We start from the raw sequence: 16807 nt of genomic DNA on the forward strand, positions 1-16807 counted from the left end.
GCGGATTCCGGCAGCGCCCTCATCGGCTAATTGCAAAAATACTACAATAAAGAACAAAAACATTAACAATGACCGCCCCCATAATTGCTGTGAGACTTAACTTCTTTCTTGTTTGAAAGATAAGTTATTCGAAACGGGTTAACAAATTACTATCACCAACCGTTGTGGAGTTATCAGCGTTTAACCGAAATTGGATAATTGGAACCGTTCACTTTAACTTTGAAGTTGCCTGAAAACTAGAGCTGTGGATGTAAAAATTGCCCCAATCGTCTTTGTCGTTTATTGATCTACGAATTTATATTTTAAAACTTTTCCTCTAAGTGAGGGCGCTATTTCATACAGCAATTTCCTATTTAATGAAATCATTAGAAATTTACGCAGGATATGTAAAATGTTTTTCCGTATCTGATGAGTGTATTTTAAAGTAAATTAAGACTCAGAATACTTTGTTATTAAGTGCACTTTATATTAAAGTAAAGTAACTACTAATTTAACATACTTTCTTTAGAGATGCCTTGGCACAAATTAATTCATGACACCATTAATACAAAATGTATGCGGTGAAAGTGTTGTGAAAACTTTCATAATGAACTACTCCGGTCTTCTACATAATCTGCATACACCATCCTATGGGCAGCCGTCGGGGAAAAGAAGACAACACTGTGAAAATTAGTTTACAAACATGCTTTCGGAGGTGGGGGATGTTGAGCCCATTCCATTTTAAAGTAGGTGTCTAGAAGTGCATGAGTGTCGTAGTTGATTACATTTGTCATTTTTCTTCTGTAAATTTAAAACGATGTGGGAGGGGGGGGGGTGGGTTGCACAATACATCCATAAAGGTGAATTTTCAATACCTCCCAAAAGAAAGAGATTCTGTAGTAATTTTGTAATAGACAGAAAATGAAATGAAAAAGACATACTCAAATACACTCAAGAAAGATACAGTCGACGAAATAATAAGCTTGCTACAGTTGCATTTATGTACAACTACTTTAATTAGTTCTTGCCACATACGCCATGCACGTTTCTGGCTTTATGTACATTACACAAAATGAAACTCGTTTCAACCTCTAGGTGCTGTTTTTTCTGCATTATTTAAAGTAGCACACCTTGTGAGGATACTCACATCATAAAATCAGGCACAAACTATCCAGGTATACTTATTAAAACCACATCTCGAGAGCATGCTGGATGAGGAAGATAACAAATATTCAACATATTCATTTCACGGCAGTGCATTGCATGATGGGAAATATTCGTTTCACATAAAATTTGTTGATCAAAGCTTTTGTTTTTCTGTATTATCTAGACACACACGTAAATGGCACGTGTAAACACTTGGGTGTCTGTTTTTTTTTAAAGTTTACTAAATCTAACCTGACACGGGGTGTTGTAAAATTCCGATGTCAAATAATGCATAACATTTAAGAAACAGCAAACATTTTGGTCGTATTTTTTGTGATATTATACCATGTAATAACCGTGCAGAAAGATGAATGAGGATGGAGGGCCCAAAGCAGTCCAAAAATGAAATAAATGCATAATGTAAACCACCTCCATAAATTCTACGATCTTCTTTTTTCCATCGTTATTATTCCTCGCAAAGAACTATAGTCTTTGAAGATAGTTAAGATAGATACTTTGTGAAAAGAGAAAAGCAAATTACCATAAACATTATACTAGCATGAAGAAAACCTTCTTAAACATGTTTTCCTACCCACCCTGCAGGTTAGACCAGTAAACCGGTCTTAACTTAAGTCCTGCCTATAAGACAGCTGATATTTGCAGACCTCATTGTAGCTTTTAATACGGTTTCTCTTAGTGTAATTTTCGATCTTAAGAATAAAGTTAATTTTACAGTAGAAATACACAGGACTTAAATGATTAATTCAGCGTGTTTACATGTACGATGCTTGTTGCAAAGTTGACATCAGAGTAAACAAGGTACTATATAGACCAAATAAGGTTAAACAATTTTGCCATTAAATTACCGTCATAATCGAATGTAAGGGATATTATTGTTTTGTTTTAGTTACATTTGGGATAATCAAATCGGATGTTTTTCTTTCGGTTACAAACGCTGGCCACACATACAACACACTACAAGGGGTTGCTCCCGTATACATAGCGCAGATGCTTAGTTTATATTTTGACCTCTTATGTATTGATCATGGAAGCTCCTAACTACGGGAAAGTATTGTTGTCGCTATGCGTCGTCTCTCGTAAGGTATATCATTCCATTTGACGTCTTTATTCAAACCCGTTGCGCTTTCGGCAAAGAGGCAAGTAAATACGCCGCAGTCACTCATGTTTCCTTGTTTGGCTGCGTCAGTTTTCATTCGAAAACGCCATTCACCTAGATTAAGAGATCTCTCAGTATTTGCGATCAATAAAAATTGTTTGATATGGTCGAGGTGTGTTTTGTTGTTCGTATTATTAAGAGAATCGTAGTAGACAACCTCGCGCTGAATGTTATCCACCACCACTAAAGTCCAATGAGAAACAGAATTTATGGGAATTAATAAGAAATCTTGCTGAAATATATCGGAATTGCTACACCACCTATAAGCTTTGTCGTACCCATCGTTCAACAGGCTAGAAAAAAAGAATGTTGAGAAGGGGAATACCTTTGTGTTTAAAGATTTCTGCGCTGCCTCTGATAAAAGATTAAGATAAAAGTTAATGATATTGTCGTTTAACCACCCGTCCGGCTCCATCAGCAACTTCAAGTCGTTCACCATAACGTTAATGCCAAATCCCCTGGTCACGGGTCGTCGTTGTGGGTCAAATAGGTCTTCGGCTTCCTCGTCCTCCGTCGTCAAATCGATAATATCATCGGCACATTCTATATTTTTCTCAATGTTTTCCGTTGATCGATCCTGCTCAATAACAGGTGAGCGATTGTCATGTTTACCTTCTTTAGTTATCTGTGAATGTCCAGTGGTATGGTCAGATGTGCTAGTAGGGTTGCATACTTTCTCGTGGTACATGTCGTCCTTGGTCTGGGTTTTGCGCGTTTGTGTGACGAAACTTGAGTTAGACAATGTTGGAGTCGTCGGTGAATTTTGTGTGTCAACATTGTCAACCTTTTCGTATACACATATGTATGCGTTATTAGCTGTTACTGTATGCAATGTCGACCCCAGGCTTGTATTGTCGTCTGCCAATGCCCATCCTGTCGAAGTTTTAAACAATGTTTGGTAATGTCCAGTACCAGTACTCTCACCAATGTGTTGAACCACAGTAGACAAAGCATACACGGTGCATATCTTAGTAGGGATAACTAAATACTCTTCAATCTCTACAAAGCTACTGTCCTTTAATATTTGTTTACTTTTGCTATCGTAGTTATAACGTAGCAAGTGGACTATGAGCACTGGAGGTATTACGGTTAAAGACCTACTGATATCAAAAGTTTTATTTTTTTTACAGATATCACAATTGATAAAAGCAGAATCAGCGTTAAAATTGCAACAAATCAAGTCACTCATTGTGGTGTCGAATCTTGTGTTAGATATGGCTACCTGAAACATACAACCTGTTTCCTTTTTGATCTTTACACTACTGCACGACCTACACTTTGAATTCGTTTCCATCGTAAAAAGGATTTTGTCTGTCATACGCAAATGCGAGAGTAGTTGTATTGGTCCCTTAAGGAAAAATTCGCTGGCATCACACTGCGTACCTCTTTCAAAATCGCACAATGCGCACATAACTTTAAGAGTATGGATCATTTCGCTATCACTTACAACCCTGCCGTGAAATAAGCTTCTCGATATATCTAGCAAAGTGTTAAGTCGCGAGTCACTCACGGATAAGGTACTTTCCCGGAAACATCTGTCTATGCTGCCAATACGAATAAATGACTGCAAAACTGAACTGAACCAGCAGTTATTTTCTAGATTTTGAAGCGGGGTGAACATAGGAACAACGTTGTCATATATGTTGTGACATTCGCTTGCCATGTCTCCACCTGTATATTCATTAATATTAACATTAGAAAGCACATTTCGTTCTTCATGAACGTTCTTATGGGGTGATTTTTGATATACTGAACCCTGTGAATGTGATCTTTTTCGCGACCATTTTTCACGTATTAAGTTGGTGTTGCGTTTATCAGCTGACTTATAGAAGTGTTTTACTGCATCTGAAAAAATAATTTCTAATCCACGAGAGTCTTTTGTTAATTCCTCGACAAGTTCGTCTATGCGATGAAATTTTCGTTTCCCTAACTGTATTTGCTTTAAAACCCCCATACGTTGCTCCGAATGAGCTATAGACCGTGGAAACGAAATGCTGCTTGGTTGTCCATTTACAACCTGCCATTTATGAAGAGAACTTGGTAGCATATCTGACCAAAGTGGTGCAGATGGAAGCAGGATTCTCTGTATCTCTTTTAGGAAAGTTACACAAAAGTAGGAGTTATGGTCGTCTCCAGTAGGTACTCCGGTGTAGTGACTGTTTCTGCAATCGAGGCGACCTTTCTCTATAACTTTACTAAAATGTTCAGTGAAAGGGGAATTCATACGGGAAAGGAATGCATCTTCTGACAAATTAGTGCTGTTATTGTCAGAGGCAAAGTCGGTGTTACCTACAAAGAGGGGAGATAGTTCGTCTTTCTGTCCATTACCTTCTATGGATAAAGCTGTTATTCTTTGGTGTAATCTCTTTAAGCAAGACGATACTAGGGGTGACGCGCATTGGGACGAAAGAACAACAGAAATATCATAAACAATACATGCGAATGCTTCCAGGGAGCACGCATTAACCAGTAAGCTCAAGCAAAACATTCCAAAACGGTAGTGTTTTTTGTAATGTTTTTTGGTTAAATCTTTGCAATTTTTCATAAAGTGACCAATACATGCATGCGGTAAGGTTTTGTTACAGTCTTCGTGTGTTAATTTGCCATTCAAAATACTCCATGCACGGTTTAGGAACTGTTTGTAAGTTTCGTTGTTGAAAACATGCATGGCAGCCAATAAGAATACCCATGCCCTATCACTGTTGATTTGTACAGGGGTTGATATGCTACCATGCCCAAATAAAAGCTTTTCTTTATGTCTTAAAACGTTTAACCAATTCATAATGACAGGTAGACTTTGATCTTCGGATAATAGTATGGACACCGGCAAGGTTGACTTACCCTTTGTTAAATTTCTAACAGACAACTCATAATACAAAATTTGCTTTTTACCATGGCCTCTGTCCAACACCCCACCGGTCGCATCCCAGAATACTACGTCTGTTCTACACATATCGTGCCATACCCTTAGTCCTCCTTCCGTGAAACATATTATATACATCGGACTAACAGATATTTGTTGGATGAAGCCCGGAACCCTACCACGATGGTTATATTTTAAACAGTACTTCTGCTGCTTTTTTAGAAGACTTTTGATTTCGTCTTCATCATCACGTTCCTTAGACCTACTCTCACTTGAAATTTTCTGCATGACAGACAGCGTCCTGCCACAGTCGTTTCTGTTACCCGATGCTATAACTTCTGAAGATTTAGAAGACAGATTCCGTAAAAGAACTTTCATTGGCTTCACACCCATGGAGAGGGTCTTTCCCGCTAATCTCCTATCTAAGCCCCTAATTGGCCGAGCATGGATGTCGTACATGCTGTGCTTCATGTTTCCATTGAAGTTCACCGTGCATGAATAGTTTCTATCCATGGAAATGAGTACGCTTACGGAACAATCTGCAAATTTGCAATACCCCTTGGCTCGGAATATCGTTTCACTAGTGTTATTGTCTATAAGATAATGGTACTTAAACATGATTACACAATAAGGGTTTATTTTAGACATACCATCTACGAAATACTTTTGCCATTCCCCTGTGGGAAGACACCTACCGCGTCTTTTACTTAATACTGTATTATAAGTGTCTGCATTGATTGAAAATGTTCCCTTCTTGGGAAACTGCTTAATAACGTAGTCATCATTATTTGCTTGTGATCCAGACAACACACTTAACGTCTTATTTGATACACGGCTGGCAACTTCTGTACTTTCCTTCTTACATGAATCGGTATTTGTATCATTACATTCATGGCTGGATTTGGCGGTAGTAGGTTGCGGATGTACTATTTCACTCGAGTTCAAGTTTTCTTTCAACTTAACGCCATCTTTATCATGGTGCAGCTGAAATACATACTTTCCGTTGTTACACTTACCAATACCGCAATAAAATGTTACATTAAAACCAGACTTTACCGTTGAAGGAATACGCATACAGCTGTAATGGTACCATTCATCACATTGCTTGCAATGGATGTACTGTCGTTTGTTATCATAATACGTTTGACAAGTGCAATACTTTCTTTTCATATTAATGTCGACCCAATTACTTGAAAATCTTACTGGCTTACGTTTCCTCTTTTCCCTTGGTTTCGTTCTTGTTGCTCCTTCTCCCGATTCTACCAGTAATCGTATGTTTCCTCTGTTATTACACCATATGCTCCGGAGGACCTTCACTGACCTCTTGAGATTTTTTGTCGACCAGCCCAGCTCCATAACGACACTCTCCCAGAAAGCTTTTGATGGTGATGAGGTAACCGTCACCTTTTTTCTCACTGACGAAATTGCGGCAGAGATCTTGGCATACTCGGTACACGCAGGTCGTCCTCGCTTGTGAGCACCGCCCTTTAGCTGAGAGAAATCCCTTGTCGGTGATCGTTCCAGGAAATGTTCGTGTGTCTCTTTCTATAAAAGGATAAATTGTATCGCAGGTTATTTATCATTTCGGTTCTTGTTTCGTACCACATTCGCATGACTACACAGCAGCTTCACTTAAATGAAACAAATTTTGCACACATTGTAATAAATGATAACTGAAAATCAGGTAAATACTGCTTTCAGGCCGATAGTATACGGTCATTTCTTCTCCCCTTCAGGCTTCAGGGCGTAATAGACGTAATAAAAAGAATATTTCAGTGGGATTTGAAAGCAGCTTCTAATTGTAACGCTGCCTTCGTCCTCGGATGTTATGCTGATACATGCAGTGAATTCACCTTTACTTTCGGAGAAAGATAAAGAAGGGATAGGGCATATTCCTCTGGGCCGAAAACATGCAGGGTTAGGGTATGGATTGAAGCTGAAACACTTAATACCAGAACCGGTTCTCTGTGTTTGCATCTGTTTATGTACTAGTACGTACAACGTGAAATATGTTACAAACACTGAATGTGCACCCGGGACCTTGGTGGAGAGCATGGCTCGCGCCGCTATAAATTTGCGCCGTGACCTTGACGGGGCACTCTATAACCAGCGCCGATATAAACTTAGCGGCTCACATTGACTCGCGCCGCTATATATGACCTTGCGCCGCGCACCGACTAGCAACGCCATGATCGTGGCGGCGCACAATCACAGCTCAGAATTCAGGCGATCAAATAGCCAGTACAGCAGAGGGAAGAGAGGGGGAACCACGCGACAACCACGTTAGCCTAACCGACGCGCCCTTCTTCACTACAACTCACCTCCCGCACCCAAAACACTGATCCAAATGTAATTCCAATTGCAAAAGCCAATGAAAGGTCTAAAAATTTCATTCAAAACGAAGCGTTATCTTTATGGTAGTGAACTGACTCTAGCCACGCGTTGATAATCAAAGTTTGGTAAAAGAACCTCGTTGGGAAACCACTAGCATTCAATTAATAAAAAAATGCTCACCGGACGTTCGTCGCCATGATTCTGAGTTGGCCGTTTGAAGCGAATTGGCGTTGTATTAAACCCACTTGCCGTAATTGCGTGGTTCCATTGAACCTCCAAGCAATCTTCCTTTCCACCAGTGCGTTCTCCCATTTCCGTCGTTACCTGGTATGAGAAAGTTGAGTATAGGTCGATACATAAACAACCACACATATTACATATACATATATACATATATATATATATATATATACAAGGGCGGCGGAACCGGGGGGGCACAGGGGGCACGTGCCCCCCCACTTTTCCTCAGATTAAAAATGTGCCCTTTTTCTACATAAAAATTTCTAAATAAAAAAAGAGTTTACAAAGCGAAACCCACGTCGAATCAAATATTTCGGGAAGTTTTAAATGTTTAATACCACAGGCGTAGGAGCCCAATTTGATTTGGGGGGGGGGGGGGGGGCTGTAACGACTTGCCCGAAAAATATTACCAAAATTTTTCGCGCGCTACGCGCGCGTTCAACATCTTAATGTGCATATCATATAGGCCTGCGTTGGTTATTACATCGCATGCCAATAACATACAATCATTTGCTGTGTTACAACCTTTCCAAATTGGTTATAATTATTCGGAAAGTCGTTACAATAATAATGATCATAATAATATCAGTTTAGCCATTGAAAAACACATAGAAAATTACTTTTCTTTCAGTATTTGGACATATTTCATTTGCTTTCATGCATGTATCGATCGCGTGTGCAGGGACTTGGACTTTATAATGATTTCACCTCATTTTGTCTTTTTCCTTCTTTCCCAATTTGCACATTAGATACTGCAGTGCTAGTATGCATTGTTTCCTTGAGGGGGGGGGGGGGGGGTGGCGTTGATGGAGTGATGTGTATACGCAAATAAGATAATACAATAAGAGTTATGAAGGGTACTAAATATCAGGCAGCATCAGTCCAATCGAATTTCTGCAAAGTGCCCTTCGACGTGGGTGCCCCCCCAGATTAAAAGTGCTTCCGCCGCCCTTGTATATATATATATATATATATATATATATATATATATATATATATATATATATATATATATATATTCGCATTTCAAAGTAGTTGATATTCACTCTTTGCAAAGGAGTGACTATTGAAATAAGCCAATCAAATGGTAATGTCGCTCACCATTTCTTGGAGTTAAGGATCAACCTTTTTTTTTTCTTTCGAATGCACGAGGTATATGCCTTTAAGTCATTTTTTTACTATACTTTGCCTCTCCTTGTTCTTGAAATTTGTACGCAGTACATGACAAATAGTGCATTTGGAGATGTTGTTCAGTTGGTGGTGTATTTTAACGGAAAATTTAACATTAGGCTGGACACTATATGCACATTAGAACATGGGCTACTTGTTTTGAGGTATAATGCCTGTGTCAAATGTTATGCCTATAAATATAGTGAGCCAGAAGTTAAAGCAGCTAAGGTCCAGGAATTTCGTTTTCATGAACAATTTGCTAATGACTTTTATTTTACTGGCAAGATTCAAAATAACAAGCTGTCGCAGAGATATCAGTAAGCAGATATGGTATATGTGCCACTTTAAGAAAAGATCAATATATATCACGTTAACTTCACTATACGGGACAACAATATTAGGTCCATATGGCTGTCATATTCTAGCATTACAAAATTTCTATCATATTCTAGCATTACAAAATACTTCAGGTTCTTGGCGACTACGTTGCGTTAGATAGTGTAAAACCGCCTATACACCCCATTTCATCTCAACAGTGAGTAATACTGTATAGAAACCAATCATAGCCTTAAAGGAATACCAATTATACAAAACCAAGATTTTAACATCAGTCAATACAACAAGGTATAACCACTTTCAATAATTAATTCACAAGGGAATACAAATATTGGCAGAAACTATAACTAATCTAAACTATGTACTATGAAGGAAAAACTGAATGACTGATTACAACAAGTATGTTAATGATCCTATTCAGCAGATAAATCAACTTACGCAAAGATATGCGGCATGAACTTCTAACCCCTAAAAGGGAATATGGTAAGAGAGTTACAAACACATACACACAGCGTATGGTCAAGTTAGTGCAATACAAAACTTCAGAACCATTAATTGTGTTTGTTATAAGCCTTCTTCACTCTGTATCATTGTAGGATATCTTTAATAGGCCAAATTGACGTTATATTTGTCAACTAAAGAGTTCCACAGAATTATAAATATAAAAACCTGTCCATTTTACACACAATTAACACATTTAAAACTGGGCAATGATTTTAAAGTACTTTCTCCTTTCAGGTTGGCCTATAGACATGTAGCTAATATCTCAATATATATATATATATATATATATATATATATATATATATATATATATATATATATATATATATATATATATATATATATATATATATATATATATATGTGTGTGTGTGTGTATATAAATATATACATATACATGTATGTGTGGGTGCGTGTGTGTGTAGATATAGCAGCAGTAACTATATTCGTTCATTTAAAGTAAAATAGGGCCTATATATATATAGAACAACGACATTTCAGATGAATTATAATTTGTACAACTTTTGCGATTGGGCGCTCCCAATCTACGAAAAGCATGTATCTCCTATGAAACCAGTTAACTTTAAACATTCCGTACTAAGACCAATTAAAGGCAAAAACTAGCTACCAAGTGATATCAGGTTTATTAAATGCATTTCTCTGCGCATTCCGTATGGGATTTTTCACGTAATGATATAGACATGATAAAGTAAGAAGATGGAAATAACATAAAATGAAAGCCACGATTTGCTCTGAATACTTACGGATATGTAGGAGGTTATTTTTTCTTCCTGTTGCTTGATAAGTCATCCCATCATACCTCTACATCCTCGTCATCTGGCGTTTGGTATCGCACTTTCGTTAACATTGGATTTATTCATTAACAACTAAAATATCGAATAGAAACGGTTTGCTCCGCTAGGGGAAAGTGCTTCCCTATTACTGACCACATCTATTTTAAGTATTTAGTGTAGCACTATCTGTTCATTGAGCCATAGGGGGCGCTGCCGGAATCAGCCTGCTGCTGATAGCAGACCCACTTCGATTGTCATGAAAAAGCATGAAAATGAAAGAATAATGTCCCCTACATATATTGAGGGTGGTCATTTGCTGGCACAAAAATTATCACGGGGTTATATTGAGCAATTAATGGGGGTTGTCATTTTTGCTGTTTTCGCTCTTTAGTGTAGTATTTTGCATTGAGCTGATGAGGGCGCTGCCGGAATCCGCCTGCTGCTGATAGTAGACCCCTTTCGATTGTCATGAAAAGTCATGAAAACGAAAGAACAATGTCCTTTACGTTCATTTATGATGGTCATTTGCTGGCACAAAAATTATCACGGGGCTAAATTGAGCAATTAATGAGGGTTGCCATTTTTGCTGTTTTCGCTGTTTAGTGTAGTATTTTTGCATTGAGCCGGTGAGGGCGCTGCCGGAATCCGCTGCTGCTGATAGTAGACCCCCTTCGATTGTCATGAAAAGTCATGAAAATGAAAGAATAATGTCCCCTACATTCATTTATGATGGTCATTTGATGGCACAAAAATTATCACGGGGTTAAATTGAGCAATTAATGGGGGTTGTAATTTTTGCTGTTTTCGCTCTTTAGTGTAGTATTTTGCATTGAGCCGATGAGGGCGCTGCCGGAATCCGCCTGCTGCTGATAGTAGACCCCCTTCGATTGTCATGAAAAGTCATGAAAACGAAAGAATCATGTCCCCTACATTCATTTATGATGGTCATTTGCTGGCACAAAAATTATCACGGGGTTAAATTGAGCAATTAATGGGGGTTGTCAGTTTTGCTGTTTTCGCTCTTTAGTGTAGTATTTTGCATTGAGCCGGTGAGGGCGCTGCCGGAATCCGCTGCTGCTGATAGTAGACCCCCTTCGATTGTCATGAAAAGTCATGAAAACGAAAGAATAATGTCCCCTACATTCATTTATGATGGTCATTTGCTGGCACAAAAATTATCACGGGGTTAAATTGAGCAATTAATGGGGGTTGTCATTTTTGCTGTTTTCGCTCTTTAGTGTAGTATTTTGCATTGAGCCGATGAGGGCGCTGCCGGAATCCGCCTGCTGCTGATAGTAGACCCCCTTCGATTGTCATGAAAAGTCAAGAAAACGAAAGAATAATGTCCTTTACGTTCATTTATGATGGTCATTTGCTGGCACAAAAATTATCACGGGTCTAAATTGAGCAATTAATGAGGGTTGCCATTATGGCTGTTTTCGCTCTTTAGTGTAGTATTTTGCATTGAGCCGGTGAGGGCGCTGCCGGAATCCGCCTGCTGCTGATAGTAGACCCCCTTCGATTGTCATGAAATGTCGTGAACATGGAAGAACAATGTCCTTTACGTTCATTTATGATGGTCATTTGCTGGCACAAAAATTATCACGGGGTTAAATTGAGCAATTAATGAGGGTTGTCATTTTTGCTGTTTTCGCTCTTTAGTGTAGTATTTTGCATTGAGCCGATGAGGGCGCTGCCGGAATCCGCCTGCTGCTGATAGTAGACCCCCTTCGATTGTCATGAAAAGTCATGAAAACGAAAGAACAATGTCCTTTACGTTCATTTATGATGGTCATTTGCTGGCACAAAAATTATCACGGGGCTAAATTGAGCAATTAATGAGGGTTGTCATTATAGATGTTTTAGCTGTTTAGTGTAGTATATTTGCAAGTAGCCGATGAGGGCGCTGCCGGAATCCGCCTGCTGCTGATAATAGACCCCCTTCGATTGTCATGAAAAGTCAAGAAAACGAAAGAATAATGTCCTTTACGTTCATTTATGATGGTCATTTGCTGGCACAAAAATTATCACGGGTCTAAATTGAGCAATTAATGAGGGTTGCCATTATGGCTGTTTTCGCTCTTTAGTGTAGTATTTTGCATTGAGCCGGTGAGGGCGCTGCCGGAATCCGCCTGCTGCTGATAGTAGACCCCCTTCGATTGTCATGAAATGTCGTGAACATGGAAGAACAATGTCCTTTACGTTCATTTATGATGGTCATTTGCTGGCACAAAAATTATCACGGGGTTAAATTGAGCAATTAATGAGGGTTGTCATTTTTGCTGTTTTCGCTCTTTAGTGTAGTATTTTGCATTGAGTCGATGAGGGCGCTGCCGGAATCCGCCTACTGCTGATAGTAGACCCCCTTCGATTGTCATGAAAAGTCATGAAAACGAAAGAACAATGTCCTTTACGTTCATTTATGATGGTCATTTGCTGGCACAAAAATTATCACGGGGCTAAATTGAGCAATTAATGAGGGTTGCCATAATGGCTGTTTTCGCTCTTTAGTGTAGTATTTTTGCAAGTAGCCGATGAGGGCGCTGCCGGAATCCGCCTGCTGCTGATAGTAGACCCACTTCGATTGTCATGAAAAGTCATGAAAATGAAAGAATAGTGTCCCCTACATCCATTTATGATGGTCATTTGCTGGCACAAAAATTATCACGGGGTTAAATTGAGCAATTAATGAGGGTTGTCATTTTTGCTGTTTTCGCTCTTTAGTGTAGTATTTTGCATTGAGCCGGTGAGGGCGCTGCCGGAATCCGCCTGCTGCTGATAGTAGACCCCCTTCGATTGTCATGAAATGTCGTGAACATGGAAGAACAATGTCCTTTACGTTCATTTATGATGGTCATTTGCTGGCACAAAAATTATCACGGGGTTAAATTGAGCAATTAATGAGGGTTGTCATTTTTGCTGTTTTCGCTCTTTAGTGTAGTATTTTGCATTGAGCCGATGAGGGCGCTGCCGGAATCCGCTGCTGCTGATAGTAGACCCCCTTCGATTGTCAAGAAAAGTCATGAAAACGAAAGAATAATGTCCCCTACATTCATTTATGATGGTCATTTGATGGCACAAAAATTATCACGGGGCTAAATTGAGCAATTAATGAGGGTTGCCATTATGGCTGTTTTCGCTCTTTAGTGTAGTATTTTTGCAAGTAGCCGATGAGGGCGCTGCCGGAATCCGCCTGCTGCTGATAGTAGACCCCCTTCGATTGTCATGAAAAGTCATGAAAATGAAAGAACAGTGTCCCCTACATCCATTTATGATGGTCATTTGCTGGCACAAAAATTATCACGGGGTTAAATTGAGCAATTAATTGGGGTTGTCATTTTTGCTGTTTTCGCTCTTTAGTGTAGTATTTTGCATTGAGCCGATGAGGGCGCTGCCGGAATCCGCCTGCTGCTGATAGTAGACCCCCTTCGATTGTCATGAAATGTCGTGAACATGAAAGAATAGTGTCCCCTACATATATTGAGGGTGGTCATTTGATGGCACAAAAATTATCACGGGGTTAAATTGAGCAATTAATGAGGGTTGCCATTATTGCTGTTTTCGCTCTTTAGTGTAGTATTTTGCATTGAGCCGGTGAGGGCGCTGCCGGAATCCGCTGCTGCTGATAGTAGACCCACTTCGATTGTCATGAAAAGTCATGAAAATGAAAGAATAATGTCCCCTACATTCATTTATGATGGTCATTTGCTGGCACAAAAATTATCACGGGGTTAAATTGAGCAATTAATGGGGGTTGTCATTTTTGCTGTTTTCGCTCTTTAGTGTAGTATTTTGCATTGAGCCGATGAGGGCGCTGCCGGAATCCGCCTGCTGCTGATAGTAGACCCCCTTCGATTGTCATGAAATGTCGTGAACATGAAAGAATAGTGTCCCCTACATTTATTGAGGGTGGTCATTTGATGGCACAAAAATTATCACGGGGTTAAATTGAGCAATTAATGAGGGTTGCCATTATTGCTGTTTTCGCTCTTTAGTGTAGTATTTTGCATTGAGCCGGTGAGGGCGCTGCGGGAATCCGCCTGCTGCTGATAGTAGACCCACTTCGATTGTCATAAAAAGTCATGAAAACGAAAGAATAATGTCCTTTACATTCATTTATGATGGTCATTTGATGGCACAAAAATTATCACGGGGTGAAATTGAGCAATTAATTGGGGTTGTCATTTTTGCTGTTTTCGCTCTTTAGTGTAGTATTTTGCATTGAGCCGGTGAGGGCGCTGCCGGAATCCGCCTGCTGCTGATAGTAGACCCCCTTCGATTGTCATGAAAAGTCATGAAAACGAAAGAACAATGTCCTTTACGTTCATTTATGATGGTCATTTGCTGGCACAAAAATTATCACGGGGCTAAATTGAGCAATTAATGAGGGTTGCCATTATGGCTGTTTTCGCTGTTTAGTGTAGTATTTTTGCATTGAGCCGGTGAGGGCGCTGCCGGTATCCGCTGCTGCTGATAGTAGACCCCCTTCGATTGTCATGAAATGTCGTGAACATGAAAGAATAGTGTCCCCTACATATATTGAGGGTGGTCATTTGATGGCACAAAAATTATCACGGGGTTAAATTGAGCAATTAATGAGGGTTGCCATTATTGCTGTTTTCGCTCTTTAGTGTAGTATTTTGCATTGAGCCGGTGAGGGCGCTGCCGGAATCCGCTGCTGCTGATAGTAGACCCACTTCGATTGTCATGAAAAGTCATGAAAATGAAAGAATAATGTCCCCTACATTCATTTATGATGGTCATTTGCTGGCACAAAAATTATCACGGGGTTAAATTGAGCAATTAATGGGGGTTGCCATTATGGCTGTTTTCGCTCTTTAGTGTAGTATTTTGCATTGAGCCGGTGAGGGCGCTGCCGGAATCCGCCTACTGCTGATAGTAGACCCCCTTCGATTGTCATGAAATGTCGTGAACATGGAAGAACAATGTCCTTTACGTTCATTTATGATGGTCATTTGCTGGCACAAAAATTATCACGGGGTTAAATTGAGCAATTAATGAGGGTTGTCATTTTTGCTGTTTTCGCTCTTTAGTGTAGTATTTTGCATTGAGCCGATGAGGGCGCTGCCGGAATCCGCCTGCTGCTGATAGTAGACCCCCTTCGATTGTCATGAAAAGTCATGAAAACGAAAGAACAATGTCCTTTACGTTCATTTATGATGGTCATTTGCTGGCACAAAAATTATCACGGGGCTAAATTGAGCAATTAATGAGGGTTGCCATTATGGCTGTTTTCGCTCTTTAGTGTAGTATTTTTGCAAGTAGCCGATGAGGGCGCTGCCGGAATCCGCCTGCTGCTGATAGTAGACCCCCTTCGATTGTCATGAAAAGTCATGAAAATGAAAGAATAGTGTCCCCTACATCCATTTATGATGGTCATTTGCTGGCACAAAAATTATCACGGGGTTAAATTGAGCAATTAATGAGGGTTGTCATTTTTGCTGTTTTCGCTGTTTAGTGTAGTATTTTGCATTGAGCCGGTGAGGGCGCTGCCGGAATCCGCCTGCTGCTGATAGTAGACCCCCTTCGATTGTCATGAAATGTCGTGAACATGGAAGAACAATGTCCTTTACGTTCATTTATGATGGTCATTTGCTGGCACAAAAATTATCACGGGGTTAAATTGAGCAATTAATGAGGGTTGTAATTTTTGCTGTTTTCGCTCTTTAGTGTAGTATTTTGCATTAAGCCGATGAGGGTGCTGCCGGAATCCGCTGCTGCTGATAGTAGACCCCCTTCGATTGTCATGAAAAGTCATGAAAACGAAAGAATAATGTCCCCTACATTCATTTATGATGGTCATTTGATGGCACAAAAATTATCACGGGGCTAAATTGAGCAATTAATGAGGGTTGCCATTATGGCTGTTTTCGCTCTTTAGTGTAGTATTTTTGCAAGTAGCCGATGAGGGCGCTGCCGGAATCCGCCTGCTGCTGATAGTAGACCCACTTCGATTGTCATGAAAAGTCATGAAAATGAAAGAATAGTGTCCCCTACATCCATTTATGATGGTCATTTGCTGGCACAAAAATTATCACGGGGTTAAATTGAGCAATTAATTGGGGTTGTCATTTTTGCTGTTTTCGCTCTTTAGTGTAGTATTTTGCATTGAGCCGATGAGGGCGCTGCCGGAATCCGCCTGCTGCTGATAGTAGACCCCCTTCGATTGTCATGAAATGTCGTGAACATGAAAGAATAGTGTCCCCTACATATATTGAGGGTGGTCATTTGATGGCACAAAAA

The 16807-nt window shown here is 39.7% G+C and overlaps 2 protein-coding genes across 8 annotated transcripts in view; one reads left to right on the plus strand and one right to left on the minus strand.

Annotated features, from left to right (window-relative positions):
• Nucleotides 1-16807, plus strand: part of LOC139966510 (intermembrane lipid transfer protein VPS13A-like) — a 123122-nt gene that overhangs the window by 9291 nt on the left and 97024 nt on the right. The gene's annotated exons all lie outside the window — the stretch shown is intronic.
• Nucleotides 2181-7811, minus strand: LOC139967109 (uncharacterized). The gene is made up of 3 exons (XM_071970829.1): nt 7680-7811; nt 5195-6710; nt 2181-3175 (listed from the first exon to the last, which is right to left on the minus strand). The coding sequence occupies exons 1-3, from the start codon at nt 7809-7811 to the stop codon at nt 2181-2183; spliced, it is 2643 nt and encodes an 880-aa protein (XP_071826930.1).

Source organism: Apostichopus japonicus, chromosome 4 (genome assembly GCF_037975245.1).
Source record: "Apostichopus japonicus isolate 1M-3 chromosome 4, ASM3797524v1, whole genome shotgun sequence".
NCBI classification, from domain to species: Eukaryota; Metazoa; Echinodermata; class Holothuroidea; order Aspidochirotida; family Stichopodidae; genus Apostichopus; species Apostichopus japonicus.